This window comes from Scyliorhinus torazame, chromosome 11 (assembly GCF_047496885.1).
Source record: "Scyliorhinus torazame isolate Kashiwa2021f chromosome 11, sScyTor2.1, whole genome shotgun sequence".
NCBI classification, from domain to species: domain Eukaryota; kingdom Metazoa; phylum Chordata; class Chondrichthyes; order Carcharhiniformes; family Scyliorhinidae; genus Scyliorhinus; species Scyliorhinus torazame.
In genome coordinates this window covers 51,317,342-51,336,458 of record NC_092717.1, presented here as the reverse complement: position 1 = coordinate 51,336,458, position 19,117 = coordinate 51,317,342, and the positions used below count along the sequence as shown (strand labels likewise).

The window sequence follows — 19,117 nt, the reverse complement described above, 5'->3', positions numbered from 1 at the left end:
CAACATTTAAAATTGTTGGATTAACAGCACTAAGTAATATCATTGAATTAACAGCATTAATTAAAATAATTGAATTATCAGCAATATTTTAAAATGCTGGTTTAACAGCACTCATTAAAATGGACTAACATCGATAATTTGGACTAACATCAATAATTAATATCACAGGATTAACATCAATAATTAATATCACAGGATTAACAGCAATATTTAATATTACTGGATTAACAACACTAATTAGTATCACTGGATGAATGGCAATATTTAATATCACTGGATTAACAGCACTAATTACTATCACTGGGTAACACAAATATTTAATATCACTGGGTTAACAGCACTGATTAATATCACTGGATTAATGGCAATATTTAATATCACCGGATTCACAGAACAAGTTAATATACCTGGATTAACGACAATATTTAATATCACTGAATTAATAGCACTGATTAATATGACTAGATTAACAGCAATATTTAATGTCACTGGGTTGACAGCAATATTTAATATCATTGGGGGAGCAGAAATAGTAACAAGAAATATTTAATATCACTGGATTAACAGCACTAATTAATATCACTAGATTAACAGGACTAATTAATATCATTGGATTAATGGCAATATTTAATGTTATTGGATTGACAGCAATCTTTAATATCACTGGGGTAACAGCAATAGTAACAGCAATATTTAATATCACTGGGGTAACAGCAATAGTAATAGCAATCTTTAATATCACTGGAATAATGGCACTAATTAATATCAATGGATTAACAGCAATATAAATATCACTGGATTAGCAGCAATATTTAATATGACTGGATTAACAGTGCTAGATTAACAGGACTAGTTAAAACCGCTGAATTAACAGCTGTGCTTAATATCACTGGCTCATTAACACATTTAATATCTGGATTAACTGTGCTGTATAGTATTGAGGGATTAACAGGTCTAATTAATATCACTGTATAAACAGTGGTAGTTAATATCAATGGTTAAAAAATTCTACTTAAATTTGTTACATTAACATCACATTAAATATTGCTGAATTAACTGCACTATTTAATATTTTAGGAGCAAGAGCTCTAATAGTGCTGGAATGAGAGCATTGTAAAATATTGTTAGATTTACAGCTCTAATTAATTTTGTTGGATTAACAGCAGCAACTACTACCACTGGATTAATAGCACTACTTAATATCACTGGATTAACATAATTAATTACTATCACTGGATGATCAACACTATTTAATATGATTGGATTATCAGCACCAATTCATATCGCTGAATTAACACCTCTAGTTAATATTACTGGATTCACAGCTTTACCTAACTAACATTGCTTGATTAACAGCACTATGTAATATTGCTGGATTAACAGCAGTAGTAAATAGTTGCTATTAACTATTAATCCACTGTTAATAGTTGCTCTATATAACTAATATCGGTGGATTAACAGATCTATCTAATTAATATCAGAGGATCAACAGCAATTATTTAATATTGCTGGATTAACAGCTCTATCTAACTGATACCGCTAGATTAACATAATTAATTAATATCGCTAAATTAACAACTCTATCTAATAAATATCACTGGATTAACAGTATTATCTACCTAATAGTGCTGGATTAACAGCACTAATTAATATCGCTGGATTAACAGCGCTATCTAACTGATACCACTGGATTAACAGCACTAACTAATATAGTTGGATTAACAGTACTATTCAATATTACTGGATTAACAGTATTATCTACCTGATACTGCTGGATTAACAACACTAATTAATATCGCTGGATTAACAGTGTTATCTAACTGATACCACTGGATTAACAACACTAACTAATATAGTTGGATTAACAGCACTAGTCAATATCACTGGATTAGCAGCTCTATCTAATATCGCTGGATTATCAGCAATATTTAATATTGCTGGATTAACAGCACTATCTAACTGACACTGTTGGATTAACAACATTAAATAATATCGCTGGATTAACAGCTCTATCTAATTAATATCACTGGATTAACGGCTCTAATCAATATTACAGGATTAGCAGTTCTATATAACTGCTGGATTAACAGCACTAGTTAATATCACTAGAATTACAGGTCCATTTAACTAATACTACTGGATTAACAGCACTAATTAATATAGTTGGATTAAAATACTATTTAATATCACTGGATTAACTGGATATAATTGGATTAACTGGATATAGTTGGATTAACTCGATATAGTTTGAATAATTATTAGCAACAGTGGATTAGTAGCATTAATAAACATCACTGGATTAATGGTGTTATTTAATGTGGTTTAATTAAAACCACTAGATAAAAAGAGTGCACCAGACTCTTAAGACTGCTGGTCCTTTGGGGTGGTCCTTTGCATAGATCATTCTGTTGCACACTCTGGATATTACTTCTCGAATAATCTGATCTTCTTGTGGAGCAACTCCAGATGTTAATGTACTACCAAAGGCTTAGCATCCAATAGCAACAATTTTGAAAAGCAATAAACCATCAACAATGTAATGCTGAAAAAAACTGGATGATGATATGTATTAATCTAGAAAAAACATAACAGAAACAGAGTTACAATCAGATCAGCCACAAACTTATTGAATGGTGGAGCAGGCTCAAGGGGCCGAATGGCCTACTCCTGCTCCAAATTCATATGTACGTTTGTTTGTATGAAAAAGAAAAGGTGTTGGATAAGGAATTCATTGCATCTAATGTTCCGTGCTCCTCTTCAAATAGTTTTCTGAGATTCAGGTCAAAAATCTCTCAAAGAAGAAAGCAGTGTTAAATTCAGTAATGATTGGTGCTTCTATAATTGTTCAGAAGATCTACGCTTATAACACTGAACTCGGCAACATTTGCTTGCTCTTCTTTTTCTTACCAGGTAGGTTGCCTGAACAAACTCACAAGTACAGCAGCTAGCGATGCTTGGCCGTGCTTTGGCAAACAGAAGGAACCTTTAACCTACCTGGAACAGCAATGTTTCCTGCAGTTGGATGGTCCATTTCTAAAATGAGGTCATTTTGTATTACCTAGAAAAAGAAATAATAAACGTAAATTTAATTCACAGTATGTCAATGTTGTAAATCAAATTGTGAATTCATGGCTAGTATTCCAAAAAATTACTCTGTGAATATATGGCCTCGCTCTGTGATTCTATGATCCTGTGGGACAGGGCTATAGAACCATTGCCTTAATTTTCTATCCTCCACTCTCTGCAAGCATAGCTCGCCAGTGGGACAAAAACCTCCACAGGAACTGAAAGATCAGCTGGCATGTCACAAATCTAAGGCAATCATATCACCTATGTAAAGCTATCTAAAATGCCAATTCTGTAGTTAAGTACTTGATAATCAATGGTAGCTAAATTACAGTAGTCCTATATTAAATAATTTAAAATAAAAATTCAAGAAGATTGCATTATTTCAGACTATCAAATTAGACATTCTGTCAGAATTTTCAGGATCAAACATGTTCCATCAACATTTACTGACTAAATTTTCAGACTTAGAAAGCAGTAATGTACTGTACTACATGCATTCCTGGCACTTATTTTCTCGGCCAATTTATTACCACATTAGTCCGTTTATGAGCTCCTCCATGAATGGTAGTCAGTATTCAGTTGTTTTATAGCAGCATACATGTTAGATTGATGAAGATGATGTGATCTCTATTCATGATCACCACTCCATATTATTAATGTCGGCAGGCTTAGTCTCCAGCGTATTTGCTAAACTATATAAATGCTTGCCAGAAACAGAAAAAGGCAATGTGGAGTGGAGAGGTTGCACTGGATCCTAAATCCTACATCCCTGCAGGAAATCGGTAAAGGAAGTTTCTGTAAAGAAATACTTCTTCATATAAAATAGTTTAACGAGGATATACAGAAGACCACGATAATCTAAAAAGCACCTATTTTACTTTTCATTTCTCCCTCCCTCACTCCCTTCTTGTCTGTCCAACTCTAATGCTCACAGGGGAAATTTTAACCCACAAAGAGTAGTTGGATTTAGGTCGGTTGAGAGATTAAAATCTTAAAAAAACAGATTCCTGACCTAAACCTACCTTTAACCCACTCACATCAGCTTTAACTGAGGCGGGAAGGTGGGCGAGAAAGCTAACCACTCAAAAGTGAGTTGGCAGTTTCAGTACACTAATGCGGCTGCAAGGCATTGTTCAGCTTTTCAACTTCCACTGTGGTTGGTTGGGTTTCCTGAGTCTCAGAAAATGCAGTCGTTACATCCAGGCGAGGCCTTATCAACGGGATAAGTGTCCTGATGCCTATTGCCTGACTCTAGCATGTCTGCTTGATCAGACACATTTCCAACACTACCCTCCCCAAGCATCCCCACAGCACCTCCCTTGAATTTCAAACTGCAGATGGCAGGTCCATGGACCTCTTATTTTCCACCCCACCAAACTGCCCTCACGAAAACCCTTGTCTTAAGCATTTTTGGCTTCAACAGTCCAGAAGCTCACTTGAACAACCAGTGCAATCTCATCATGTTGGGTGAGACCTACACCAGAGCTCTGACAAAGGAGCGCCATCACTTGATCAGGTAATCACAGCCACCAACTCAGATGCTGGCATTGCGTGAACTTTAGTTGGTCGTATACAGTTGGGATCAGCACATGGTGACTTACGAGACATAAATGGGCTGCAGCCAGACTGGGGCAAGGACAGTTTGTGTGTCTGCTCCCCCGAAGGTGAGATCACAGACAGGTTCTGCTGCAGAGGATTTGGATGAGAACTTTGATGTGGCAATGTACAAGGGGAAGCTGAAGGGCACACAAACCAAGATACTTTGTGCATTGGGCAGGACTGTCAAAGACTCTTTTGTTACTCTTCAGGAGGTGTCCAGCTCTCGCTGGGCAACATGAAATGAAATGAAAATTGCTTATTGTCACAAGTAGGCTTCAAATGAAGTTACTGTGAAAAGCCCCTAGTCACCACATTCCGGCGCCTGTTCGGGGAGGCTGTTACGGGAATTGAACCGTGCTGCTGGCCTGCCTTGGTCTGCTTTCAAAGCCAGCGATTTAGCCCTGTGTTATGCTGTAATCATTTAGATAACATGCAGCACAAAGTTTAGAATGCTGCCTGACACAATAGGACCAGGAGTAGGGTAATTGTGCATGGAATCCCCAAACCCAATATTGGGTTTAATTAAATTTTATCCATAGTGTGGGGACAAACACTATATTCAATCCTTCCAGCTATTTAGATACTCAGTATTCAATAGTTTTGATGATTACTTGTCATTCAGTCCTTGTAATCGGTGCTCTGCTTAAAGGTAGTAAATTTCATCAAATATTTCCAATGCAAACTCTCCTACTGAATATCTATCAGCTGATTTATCATTCAAAGGGGTAGATAAAAAACTTTGTTCAGTAGTGTAAAATGGTCTGTCAACTCTTTATCAAACGTTTTAAAATGATAACAAGTTGAGGGCAGCACGGTAGCATTGTGGATAGCTCAATTGTTTCACAGCTCCTGGGTCCCAGGTTCAATTCCCGGCTTGGGTCACTGTCTTTGCGGAGTCTGCACATTCTCCCCGTGTGTGCATGGGTTTCCTCCGGGTGCTCCAGTTTCCTCCCACAGTCCAAAGATGTGCGGGTTAGGTGGATTGGCCGTGCTAAATTGCCCATAGTGTCCAAAATTGCCCTTAGTGCTGGGTGGGGTTGCTGGGTTATAGGGTGGAGGTGTGGACCTTGGGTAGGGTGCTCTTTCCAAGAGCCGGTGCAGACTCGATGGGCCGAATGGCCTCCTTCTGCACTGTAAATTCTATGAACTCTATGGACTCTTAAGTTAGCAGCCCATTTCACATCTGCCACTTTTTACACTATCACACAAAATCCAGATCTAACCCAATAACTCCAAATGTATAAGTTGACATTTGTCTGGAATCCCAGCTAAAATAGCCCAGTTTGCAAGGCACACTGTTCTGTGTATATCTTTAGATACAATGTAAAAAATAGGCAAACTAGATGAAAGGATACCGTGACCAGTGTTTTGCATAGGTCTTCAATTACACAGTATTAACCATTTATATGGCAGCATCCTCATTATGGTTCCCACTTGCTGTAATCAGCCAGCTCTTCGATACTAAAGAAATTTCATTTAATGGAATTAGTATACATTTATGTCAAAGCCAAGTACATAAATTAAAGATCCTGTCTAGGATTTTACGTCACACAGGCACGCCAAATGTTTTTTTGAACATGCTGACTGAAGTCGATTGAAGAGATTTGAATATACTATTACATGCTTTAGAGGCACAGCATGTGGTTGTAGGCACGATTTCAACACAAATTTGTTCTGATATATGACTGACATTTAATATTAGTTCACAATAAAATGGGGAGGAGGTGAATTTTTGTAATAGTCTTTAGCACTGCAGTAATGAATTGCTAATCAAAAACAAAGTCCAAGTTCAACCTGTCTCCTGTGCTCTTAGTGAGTCAGAAGGTGCTGCAGACTGAAACCATCATCATAGCTTGAACGTCGTTTCAGTCAGGACAGGCAAAACTGTGTCAATCACTGTGAGTTCACAATAAAGGAGGAAAAAACCTTCTGTTGCTATGGCGTTTATGGTGTTAGGTAATCCACAAACAAAATAAGTTTTTTGAACAATTCGAGGAATTAATAATAATAATCTTTATTATTGTCACAAGTAGGCTTACATCAACACTGAAGTTACTTTGAAAAGTCCCTAGTCTTCAAAATCCGGCTCATGTTCGGGCACACAGAGGGAGAATTCAGAATGTCCAAATTACCTAACAGCCCATCTTTCGGGACTTGTGGGAGGAAACCGGAGCACCCGGAGGAAACTCACACAGACACAGGGAGAAGGTGCAGACTCCACACAGTGACCCAAGCCGGGAATCAAACCTGGGACCCTGGAGCTGGGAAGCAACAGTGCTACACACTGCGCTACCGCGCTGCCCAATTCAGCTTTAATGTGTAATTTGTAGGCTACAATTCCACTAATAGTCACATTTCCAAATTTTCTTCAGCAAAGCTGTGCACTGCTTTCATTTTCTGACAGATTTTCCCATCTTTGATTATAGACTTGCATATATTACTGTTTTAAAATTAACTTCAGGTTGATAGGTTTGATATACTTATTGTCTTTTGAAATGAAGAAAGTCATTTAAGAAGGTCTAGTAAAAACCATCTAATTTTTTCAACGTTTAGTTTGATCTGACAATCTGCTGCTGAAACCCAGATTGGAATTCTACCTTTCTCTCACCAGCAGGAGGTCTGGTTATTCTTCTCCCTGCAGTGTATTCTAAATCCAAGGAACATCACTGTTGCCAGCAGAGCTACAAAGCTTCAGGAAGTCACAGCGATATCATTCCACCCACAAACCCACAGTGCAGTGCTGAGAAACAAATGCTAAAGCTGCAACGTTTCTAATGAAGAAGCTCCTACCAAAGTATTAACCTGTCTTTCCTCTTTCAGATGCTGACTGGTCTGTTGTACATTCCTGTTCACATAAATGCTGTAAACTAGATTGTTCTAACTGGATCACTCTAAAGTTCAATTCATGTTTCACTGATATTTGCAGGTAAATGAAAGCCTGGGGAAGAATTACCTTTTAAAATGTTAATCCCAGTCTTAAAAATCTGAACCAACACACACACACAAACACAAAACATGCACACATGTACAAGAGTCAGAAAACATCAACTCCTTTTGTATTTAGGATTAGATGTTAATGCACCAGGAAGGTTATCGTCAGATTGCTTCATTGTTGATAAATTCTGTAGGGAGCATCCCGAATTCTGAATTCCAGTTTAATGTAGATTAGCTGCCGCCCCCCGCCCCCCCCACCCCCATAGCGGAAGTAGTTTTATCAACCTTTTCCAGCATTTACAAAGCGCAATACTATCTTTCTGCAAACGAGCTACATTGTTGCAGGATCTGTGTGCAGCGTCTGGCTACCTCTAGCCGTTTTTGGCCAGTCAGTTGCACAGGACGAGGTCAGTATTATCGAGCATGGCCAGAAAATCCAGCTGTCTTCCAAACCCATTCCTTCAAGTCACACTGTGGGCAGAATGGCGCAGTATAATCAAATCACTTCCGATCATGGTTCAGAACAATAGACTTGCATTGAATACTGTTAATTAAGTATCAATAGCTTGGAATGTTGACTCTTCCGACACCGGCTGGACAGGAGCCAGGAATTCTGGAAGGTGAATTGGAAGGAGGCGCCTGGAGAGTGTACTGCAGGGAGGAGGGTGAACATTGTGGGAGGTGTGGGGAAGGGTTAGAAATGTCGGGGGAGAAGGGGGATGTTTTTTAGGGTTTTCGCTCACAGCTCCTGCTGTTAGTCACTGTCCCATACTGAGATTTACAGGAGGATTGGGAACATTTTTATTTAAGTATCAAGTCACTAAGGTCAGTGTCGGAGACATTCTCAAAGGGGCTCAGGTGGCACAGTTCTGTCCATCCGGGGTTTAAATTTCCCGGCCAAATACCATACGTGCGTGTAGTCATTCTGCAGGGTCCCAAAGTGCAACAGCCGTCAACGTCTGAACATGTGCTTCAGTTGTTACCAGAAGATTCTGCCCTTTATTTATTGCACGAGGCAAAAATGAAGCAGTTCCGTCTTGTTTTAGCTTTGTTGAGCTTCCTTTAATTCAGTCACGAAGCTTAAGCTTAGCTCAATACAAATGTTGCAAGTTTCCTTGGCTGTTTGCAAAGCTTGAGGGAGGAAACACGCTCTCTTTGAACAAACAAAAAGAGTGTGACATGTGCTATATAAGACAGATTTATCTTCAGATGTGGTCAACAGTTATTCAAATCCAGGAAGTCCCAAAACTAGCCCAGAAACTGTTTTCAGGGGCATTACAGCAGCTGGAGGTGTATAAATCTGAGAGGATCAGTTTGGGATTTCTAAGGGAGACAGAGACTAGCATAACTCTCATTAAAAAAAAGAAAAACCTGCACAGAAAAGTTAGTTACTGAAAAAGTTTCAAGAAGTTGATTGCAACATTTGACCATTTTCCTTTCCAAATATATATCTATTATATGACTTCTTTTTTACTTGTTCATCTTTCATTAAATAATTGTGATGAATTTAAACCTAAACCACGGTTTAACATTTTGATTACCTATTGTCCGAGGTGGGAGAGATTTTGGGACAAAAGTAATGAATGGAAATATTGTGATATGATATGCACTTATGCACATAATGAGATACAGACAGGCAATGACAGACACCCAGTACAGCCAATCAACACACAGGACAGAACACAACCAAACACCAGGCAGAACACTAGAAGGTGGTCTCCCACTATAAAACACATGAGGCATCAACACTCTGCCTCTTTCCACTTGTGACAACTCTAGTGACAGTCAGGGTGTGTATATCAGTTAGCACCTTCTACACGTGGCTCAGAGCTAGTCTGGTCGAGTTAGTTATAGTAAGCATGCTTAGATTAGTAGAGTGTCAAACCCACAGTGAACTGTGTGCACTGCTTAACAAGTTCAATAAAGCGTATTGAAGTAACATCAAAGTTTGGAGTCTACTTTCAAGTACAACTGCATCCAGTTGCAGTCCGTGTTACCCCAGGGTGATTAACACAACATGGTACCAGTCGTCTATTATCTCGAAGTGGCTTACCTCGAGTGATTCTGTGAATACCAGCAAGTGCCTTCCAGCGGCATGGAGAAGATTCAGGCCCCTCCACAGCTACGAATCTCCGGCAATCTCGGTGCCAACTGGCGGGTCTTCAAGCACGGTAGCATTGTGGATAGCACAATTGCTTCATAGCTCCAGGGTCCCAAGTTCGATTCCCGGCTTGGGTCACTGTCTGTGCGGAGTCTGCACATCCTCCCCGTGTGTGCGTGGGTTTCCTCCGGGTGCTCCGGTTTCCTCCCACAGTCCAAAGATGTGCAGGTTAGGTGGATTGACCATGATAAATTGCCCTTTGTGTCCAAAATTGCCCTTAGTGTTGGGTGGGGTTGCTGGGTTATGGGGATCGGGTGGAGGTGTTAACCTTGGGTAGGGTGCTCTTTCCAAGAGTTGGTGCAGTCTCGATGGGCCGAATGGCTTCCTTCTGCACTGTAAATTCTATGTCTATGTTCCTTCTCTACATTGAGGCCTCAGACCTCGAGGATGCGTCCGATGCCAGAAATATCGCGCTGCTCTTATCAACTGCGAGGGAGCAAGCCACCCAAATTTTCAACTCGTTTAATTTTACCGACGGGCAGGACGAGACCAAACTCAAGACCGCTTTGGAGAAGTTCGACAGTCACTGTGAAGTCGAAACAAACAAGAGCTTTGAGCGCTATATCTTCCAGCAATGCTTTCAAGGTAAGGATGAACCTTTCCAATCTTTTCTAACTCATCTCCGTATATTAGCATAATTGCAATTATGGTGCAACCGCTGATTCCATGATCAGGGATCAGATCGTGTTTGGGGTGCACTCCGATTCCTTGCGGGAGCAACTCCTCAAAATTAAGCACATGACTCTGCCAGTCACAATCGAGACGTGTATAGTGCATGAGCATGCGAGAAATCGGTACTCCCGTTTCAAATCGGCAGAATGCGAAAAACTTGCCTCCCACGAGGCAGAGAGTGTACAGGCCATCGCCCGGATGCAGCGCCTCAGTATCGATGAAAGCGGCCATTTTGCGTGCCCCATGTAACCATCTGGGATGGCCACTTCCCGACTACAAAATGGACACTTTGCAAAGATTGCAGGGAAAATGGACAATACTGAGAAAGCAAGCAGGTGCAGGGTTTGTCTGTTGATTGGAGCCGCAGATCCCAGACAAGACCGAAACTGCAAAGCCATTACCATACTAATGAGCCATCCCCGGGGACAAAGAGTAACATTTAAGTAAACGATACCAAGGCAGACACCCCGGCGCCAGAGGAGACTAGAACAAAGCAGGCCAACAGCCACCTAGGACACGCCCAGCCATCAGGGCACCCACTCCTTTATTGGAAGAAATCGATAGAAACAATTGGGAAACGGCCCAATTAATTGGGGCCAAGTTCAAGGCCCGCCCAAAAGCGCGCAAAGCCCCTTTATGGGTATAAGAAGAATCTCCCAAGAGAGAATCGCTCTCTTGGCTCCGGCTCTCACCAAGGAGAGACCTGCCCAACAGCAACGTCAGAACAAGTAAGTCCAAGGTCAACGCACGCTACGAGACAGACGCTCCTGGCTGTTATTCTGTACCAACTCGATCCCAGCAGCCTCAGAACCGAACAACGGCCATTGTTCCTCTGACTGAGTGGGCGCCCGAAGCTAAGTATAGGCTTTAGCAATAGTGATAGTTTAGTCTGTAGAGTTTTGTGCATGAGCATATTTGATTGTGTGTGTAAATAAATGAGCATTGTGTTTGAACTTACTAACTGGTGTATCGAGTCTTTGATCAGTAATCGGTTTTGAACCTTGTGGCGGTATCGAGAGATACCTGGCTATTCTAGAGCAAAACGTAATTAGAATTAAGGAAGGCGACCATATTGGCCGCCATCTTCAGAGCCAAATTAAGAGAAACACAATTAGCAACACCCATGTATGCTCAGCACGAACGGGAGTACAAAGCGGCCGAAAACCAAACTGCGCAGGTGCGAACGTCGGCTGACCGCACAACGCATGTGCAACGAGGCACGGAGTGTAACGCTGTCAATGTCATGACGTGCCCGAACTGCAGCACCGCCCACTTAAAGCGGCAATGCCCTGCAAAAGGCAGGCGATGTTTAAATTGCGGGAAGCCTGGACATTATGCAGCCTTGAGGAAGTCTGCACCACCAGTCAAGGGCCAGCGATCCCATTTCCAACGCAAGCGCGTTCGCTGTGTACAGCAAGGTTTGCTGGATTCTGATCCTGGGAGCACTACGGATGCAGAGGACGACTGCCTGGAGTCCCCCTACCGTGTGGGCATCATCACTACATGTGAGTATGCCTCCTCAAATTCAGCAAGATGTCTATCTATCCTCAATGTGGATTCTGCCGACGAATGGCGTGCTGTCATACAAGTAAATCAATGCAGCATCCAGTTCAAGCTGGACACTGGTGCTTCTGCCAATCTCATCCCTCAAGCTGATTTTGACCGCATTAAAAAGCAACCCAAAATTCTTCCGCCAGCCTGCCAGCTCCTCGATTATAATGGCAATGCCATAACTGCACTAGGATCTTGTCATCTACTCATCTCCAACAAGACCATCAATGTCAAACTGCGATTCAAAATCGTCAAGCCTGATAAGGCATTCCTGCTCGGTGCCCATGCATGCAAGCTACTCAACCTCGTACAGCGAGTCCATGCCATGTCTTCTTCCAATGTGGATCTTCAGGCTGACATTGATGACATCCTTGCTCAATATCCGGATGTGTTTGATGGAATGGGCACTCTGCCGTACTGCTACAAGATCCTACTCAGGCCCGATGCCACGCCTGTAATCCATGCACCACGCCGGGTGCTGGCTCCTCTGAAGGAACGTTTAAAGGCACAGCAATAGGAGCTCCAAGATAAGGGCATCGTCGCTAAAGTAACGGAACCGACTGACTGGGTCAGCTCGATGGTTTGTGTGAAGAAGCCCTCAAGAGAGTTGCGGATATGCATGGATTCCAAAGATCTTAACCAGAACATAATGCGGGAACACTACCCGATCCCGAAGCGGGAGGAACTGACCAGTGAGATGGCACATGCCAAATTCTTCACGAAGCTAGATGCATCGTGTGGGTTCTGGCAGATACAACTGGACGAGTCCAGCAGGAAGCTCTGCACGTTCAACACACCATTTGGCAGGTACTGTTATAACCGTATGCCGTTCGGCATTGTCTCAGCCTCTGAAATCTTCCACAGGATCATGGAGCAGATGATGGAGGGCATTGAGGATGTGCGTGCCTACATAGATGATGTAATCATATAGTCCACGACCCCCGAGGAACACATATCTCGTCTCAAACAAGTCTTTCGACGTGTCCATGCAAACTGCCTCAAGCTGAACAAGGCCAAGTGCTCCTTTGGCATGTCAACCATCAAGTTCTTGGGCGACCAGATATCCCAGCAGGGTGTGCGACCAGATTCAGACAAGGTCAAGGCCATTAATGCCATGAAGACCCCGGAAGACAAGAAGGCAGTAGTACGCTTACTCGGAATGGTGAACTTCTTGCGAAAATTCATTCCCAACGTGGCCTCACACACCACGGCTCTCAGGCATCTGGTGAAGAAGTCCACTGCATTCCAGTGGCTACCCACACATCAAGCAGAATGGCTCGAGCTCAAAGCAAAGCTCACCACTGCTCCGGTACTAGCGTTTTTGATCCAGACAGGGAAATAAAAATCTCCACGGACGCAAGCCAGGACGGCATTGGTGCGGTGCTCCTCCAGAGGGATGTCTCCTCGTCCTGGGCTCCAGTTGCTTATGCGTCAAGGGCCATGACTCCTACTGAACAGAGGTACGCCCAAATAGAAAAAGAGTGCCTGGGCCTCCTAACCGGCATTGTAAAGTTCCATGGCTACGTCTACGGTCTACCAACATTCACAGTGGAGAACGACCACAGACCCTTGGTCCATATCATTTGTAAGGACTTGAATGACATGATGCCCAGGCTTCAGCGCATTCTCCTTCGACTCCGAAGGTACGATTTTGAGTTGGTATACACACCAGGCAAGGAGCTGATAATTGCGGATGCCGTGTCCGGCTCCATCACCTCGCCCTGTGAACAGGTTGATTTCATCCGCCAGATTGAGGCACAGGTGCAGCTGTGTTGTGTGCCAGCAACCTCCCGGCCTCAGATGAAAGAGTGATCAGTATTCGTGAAGAGACTGCCAAGGACCCCCTTCTGCAGCGGGTCATGCATCACCTTGCAAATGGCTGGCAAAAAGGGCAATGCCCTCAGTTCTTTAATGTGAAGGACGACCTGACAGTCGTCGAGGGGATCCTCCTCAAGCTAGATCGTATCATTATTCCTCACAGTCTGCAGAGTTTAGTGCTCAAACAGATCCACGAGGGACACCTAGGTGTTGAAAAGTGTAGGCGCAGGGCCCGGCAGGCTGTCTATTGGCCTGGAATCAGCCAGGACATATCCAACATGGTCCTCAATTGTGTGACCTGCCAGCGTTTCCAGCCTGCTCAAACAAAAGAAACACTCCAGCAACATGAGATTGTGACCTCTCCGTGGTTCAAGGTGGGAATCAACCTTTTTCACGCCAATGGGCGTGACTATGTGCTCATCATAGATTACTTCTCAAATTACACGGAAGCTGTGAAGCTGTTAGACCTCACATCAAGGACAGTCATCAAGGCCTGCAAGGAGACATTTGCCAGGTATGGTATTCCACTCACTGTCATGAGTGACAATGGTCCTTGCTTCCAAAGCCAAGAGTGGTCCAATTTTGCCAAGTCGTACCAATTTAACCACATTACCTCAAGCCCACACTACCTGCAGTCCAATGGGAAGGTTGAGAAAGGGGTCCATATAGTGAAGCAACTGCTCTGCAAGGCTGCGGACTCTGCTTCTGACTTCAACCTTGCGCTGTTGGCTTACAGGGCAACCCCTCTGTCCACCGGTATGCCTCCGGCTCAACTCCTCATGAATAGAGACCTGCGGACGACTGTTCCAGCCATACACTTACCAGACCTGGATCACCTCCCAGTGCTGCAAAAGGTGCAGCAACTCAGGAACCAGCAAAAGCTGACGTACGATGCTCATGCTACCGATTTGCCTGTGCTATCTCCGGAAGATGCCGTTCGGATCGAGCTCCCTGATGGAGGCTGGTCAGCTCCAACTGTTGTTGTTCGACAGGCTGCTCCCAGATTGTTTGTTGTTCGTTTGGCTGATGGTTCCATTGTCAGGCGCAACAGAAGGGCACTGAGCAAACTTGCCTGCCCACCACCAGATCCTACTTTTCCATATGTTGTTATGCCTCCTCCGGACACCTCACACCACGAGGCCACCACTCTGGCAGCAATCCCGCCTGTCAAGGCGCCATCGTCCCCACCTCCACCTCTCAGGCGGTCAACAAGGATCCAACGCAAGCCCCAAAGATTGGACTTATAGACATTTATCTTGTAAATTTTGTTCTGTATCTGCACGCTAGACACCTCTCATGTATATATTCATCCACTCGCTTTCATCCACTCGCCATTTAATGTAAATAGTTCTATATGTAAATACAGTCGCATACGCTCCAAGCAACCAACATTTTTTTCTTTAAAAAGGGAAGATGTCATGATGTGCACTCATGCACATAATGAGATACAGACGGGCAGTGACAGACACTCAGTACAGCCATACAACACACAGGACAGAACACAATCAATCACCAGGCAGAACACTAGAAGGTGGTCTCCCACTATAAAACACACGAGGCATCAACACTCTGCCTCTTTCCACTGGTGACAACTGTAGTGACAGTCAGGGTGTATATATCAGTTAGCACCTTCTACACGTGGCTCAGAGCTAGTCTGGTTTAGTTAGTTATAGTAAGCACGCTTAGATTAGTAGAGTGTCAAACCCACAGCGAACTGTTAACAAGTTCAATAAAGTGTATTGAACTAACATCAAAGTTTGGAGTCTACTTTCAAGTACAACTGCATCCAGTTGCAGTCCGTGTTACCCCTGGGTGATTAACACGATATATTGTTCTGTTTGTTATTCCATAAGACATAGGAGCAGAAGTTGGCCACTCGGCCCATCGAGTCTGCTCCGCCATTCAATCGGTGCAGCCTGTCATAATATCATTCTTTTCCATCCAGTTAACAGTCACTTATTTACATTTTCAATCTAATTGGAAAATTTCCCTTTGTGAAACATGGAGGGCGGGATTCTCCGCTTCAGAGACTAAGTGCTGATGCCGGGACTGAATCGATGGTGTTCTACGAGCCCAAAAGCGGCGCCAGTCCCGGAGCAATTCAGGATCGGTTAATTGCGAGCACCGTGGTGCACCACGTGGAACTCGTGCAATTCCAATGCACGACGATGTCCAATTCGCCGGAGTCGGGATTGGCACTCGAGAGGCTGTCAAGCAGCAGCAGCATATCAGCACTCCACTCCCCACACACAGTCATTCCAGCCAACAAGATGGCAGCACGAAGAGTGGCACCCCGATTCACACATGCAGAGCTCGAGACCCTGCTGGATGCCGTGGAGGAGGTGGGCCACACTGTTCCCCGGGTTGAGAAGGAAGCTGCCATACACCAGGTATGGGCGCAGGTGGCTGAGGATGTGAGCGCCGCAGGCCCCACCGCCAGGCCCGGCTAGCAGTGCTGTAAAAAGCTGCATGACCTTCTCAGTGTGGTCAGGGTGAGTAACCAGCACCATGCACCAACCCCCGTCCCACACACCTGTACTGCACTGTCCCACCCAGAGGGCACCCAAACCCCTCCCTCCGGCAACCCTTCACCAAATGGTGCGCCTCGAAGGTGTCCGGAATCGTCAGGTGTGGCAGGGTATTGGACGCAGACATGCATAATGTGCATCTCATGGTACCCACTAGCTGCACGTTCATGCGGTGGCACCCCTTTCGGTTTGGGAAGGCCGCCCCCTAATGCGCTGGTGCTTGTAGGGGAACATGCGTCCCGCCAATCACCCCCTGGAGCTGGGGCATCCCCGTGATGGCAGCAAACCCCACTGCCTGGGAAACCTGGTGGACTCGGTCCACATTGAAGCTGATATATTGTGCCGACCAGGCATAAAGGGCCTCCGTAATGTTGCGGATGCACCTATGCACCGAGATCCCAGACAGGTCCCCACTCTGCACTTGGAAGAGACCCCGTGGCGAAAATGGTGTAGGCGGCCATCACCTTGACGGCCACCGGGAGCAGGTGTACTTTTCCATCCCCCGCAGTTCCAGGTGCGCCATGATCTGGCGGATATGCCGTACCATCCCCCTGCTCAGCCGGAGTCTTTGACAACACATCTGGTCCGGCAGCTCCTCGAATAGCAGACGCTGCAGGTACACACGAGACCGAATGCGGCGCCTATTTCCAACCTCCTCCTTGGCCTGTTGATCATTCTGCCTTCCCCATCGCAGCCTGGCGGTGCCAAGGACCGCAGGGGCCTCTGGCCCCGGGCCCCTTCCCTTCCAGCAGGGGGACCGGTGGCTGGCGCTATCAATGTCAGTGGTACGTTCTGCAGCCCCACCCGGTGCCCACCTGGAGGGCCTACTTTGGGCATCTCCCTTGAGTGGGCCACGCGATGCCCACCGGCAGGTTGGCGTCTGGTCGTGGGTATGGGGGAGGGGACCCGTACGCCCAGTGTCGTTCTGCACATGGTAGACGGTCTGTGGTGTGCACAGGAAGATGGCTGCCTTGCAGGCCACGGCAATGGCGGTCTGTGCCTGGACACTCCAATCACATGGCCCATCCCCTGGTCACCCCCCGCTACTCACCCTGGCCCTGACAGACGCCCCCCTCCGCGGCAGGAAAGCAGCCCACGGCTGTGCCTTTGGGAACATCTCCACTCTCTCCCTCAGCAGCCACGGTGCCTGTTTCCCAATTTGAAATACCCCAAGTGAACCTCGCCATCGGTAATTCCTCCTGGCGAAGGCAGAGCATCGCGGGAGGCCCAGAGAATACCGGGGCGAGCCTGTTAATGCAAGGCCAACAGCATTTACTGGATGTGCGGCATAGAATGCATTCACGCCACTATCGAGGCGCCGGAGCATGGTATTCCGTTGGGCGCCCGCACTGGCCTCGATTTGCAGCTGATGTGTGATTCTCCGTCCAATTGTGCTTCGCTATCCCTGCATCGCTGGATGGAGAATCCCACCCAGACATCTAGACTGAGGACTATTACTTTGTATCTGTTGAATCCATGATAAGTAGAAGACATAAAAATTAGAAATTACAAACAAGATTTATTTCCATACAGTTCTTGCATTTGATTTATTGTCACGTGTACCGAGGTACAGCGAAAAGTATTGCTCTGCGTACAGTCCAGATTATTCCATACATGAAAAAAAAGCATACATAAATACTCAATGTAGATACATAGGCAGAGGCATCGGGTGAGCATAGCAGTGTAATACTACTCAGTAGAGAAGATGTGTGAAGAGATCAGTTCAGTCCATAAGAGGGTCATTCAGGCGTCTGGTAACAGCAGGAAAGAAGCTGTTTGTGAACCTGTTAGTCTGTGTTCTCAGACTTTTATATATCCTGCCTGATGGAAGAAGTTGGAACAGAGAATAACCAGAGTGGGAGGGGTCATTGGTTAAGCTGCCCGCTTCCCCAAGGCAACGGGAGGTGTAGACAGAGTCAATGGATAGAAGATGGGTTTGCGTGATGGACTGTGTGGTGATATGTATGTGCACATCAATGTATATAGTTGTCTATCAATGTATGTAGCTATCAGTACGACCTCCGCCCAGCAGGTGGTGATAGAAATCGACCATGTGACTTGAAAGATTTGGCAGTTGGTAGTGAGTCGCACTGGAGGACAGTCACACTAGAAGTAGCTCCAGGAGAATTCACTGAATTCATTTATTAGTTACTGTTTGTATTATAGTTTGTTAGTTATCTTTCCACGTGTTAATCTTGTTAATAAATTATCTTACTAGTCAAAGAACTAGATGTTCTGTGTTGATCTTCACCACGGCCATAACACAGAACATAATAGACTGGGCTGTGTTCACGATTGTTTGTAGTTTTTTTACGCTCATGGGCCGAGCAATTGACATACCAGGTTGTGATGCAGCCAGGTAGGATGCTTTCTATGGTACATCTGTAGAAATGGGTAAGATTCAATGTGGACATGCCGAATTTCCTTAGTTTCCTCAGGAAGTAGAGGTGCTGTTGTCCTTTCTTGGTTGTATCGTCGACATGGGTGGACCAGGACAGATTGTTAGTGATGTGCACACCTAGGAATTTGAAGCTGTCAACCATCTCTTCCTCGGCACCATTGATACAGACAGGGATGTGTACGATACTTTGCTTCCTGAAGTCAATGACCAGCTCCTTAGTTTTGCTGACGTTGAGGGAGAGATCGTTGTTGTTACACCACACCACAAGGTTCTCTATCTCCTTCCTGTACTCGGACTCATCGTTGTTCGAGATCCGACCCACTATGGTCGTGACATCAGCAGATCTGTAGCTGGAGTTGGAGCCAAATTTTGCCAAACAGTCGT

General features: G+C 44.6%; 1 protein-coding gene across 3 annotated transcripts in view; it reads right to left on the bottom strand.

The window, feature by feature from the left end:
* Window positions 1-19,117, bottom strand: part of sugct (succinyl-CoA:glutarate-CoA transferase) — an 842,325-nt gene that overhangs the window by 234,724 nt on the left and 588,484 nt on the right. For all 3 annotated transcript variants that reach the window (XM_072467242.1, XM_072467243.1, XM_072467245.1), the window contains one exon: window positions 2,995-3,058. In XM_072467242.1, coding sequence (XP_072323343.1) covers window positions 2,995-3,058 — 64 coding nt within the window. The remainder of the gene's footprint in view (window positions 1-2,994; window positions 3,059-19,117) is intronic.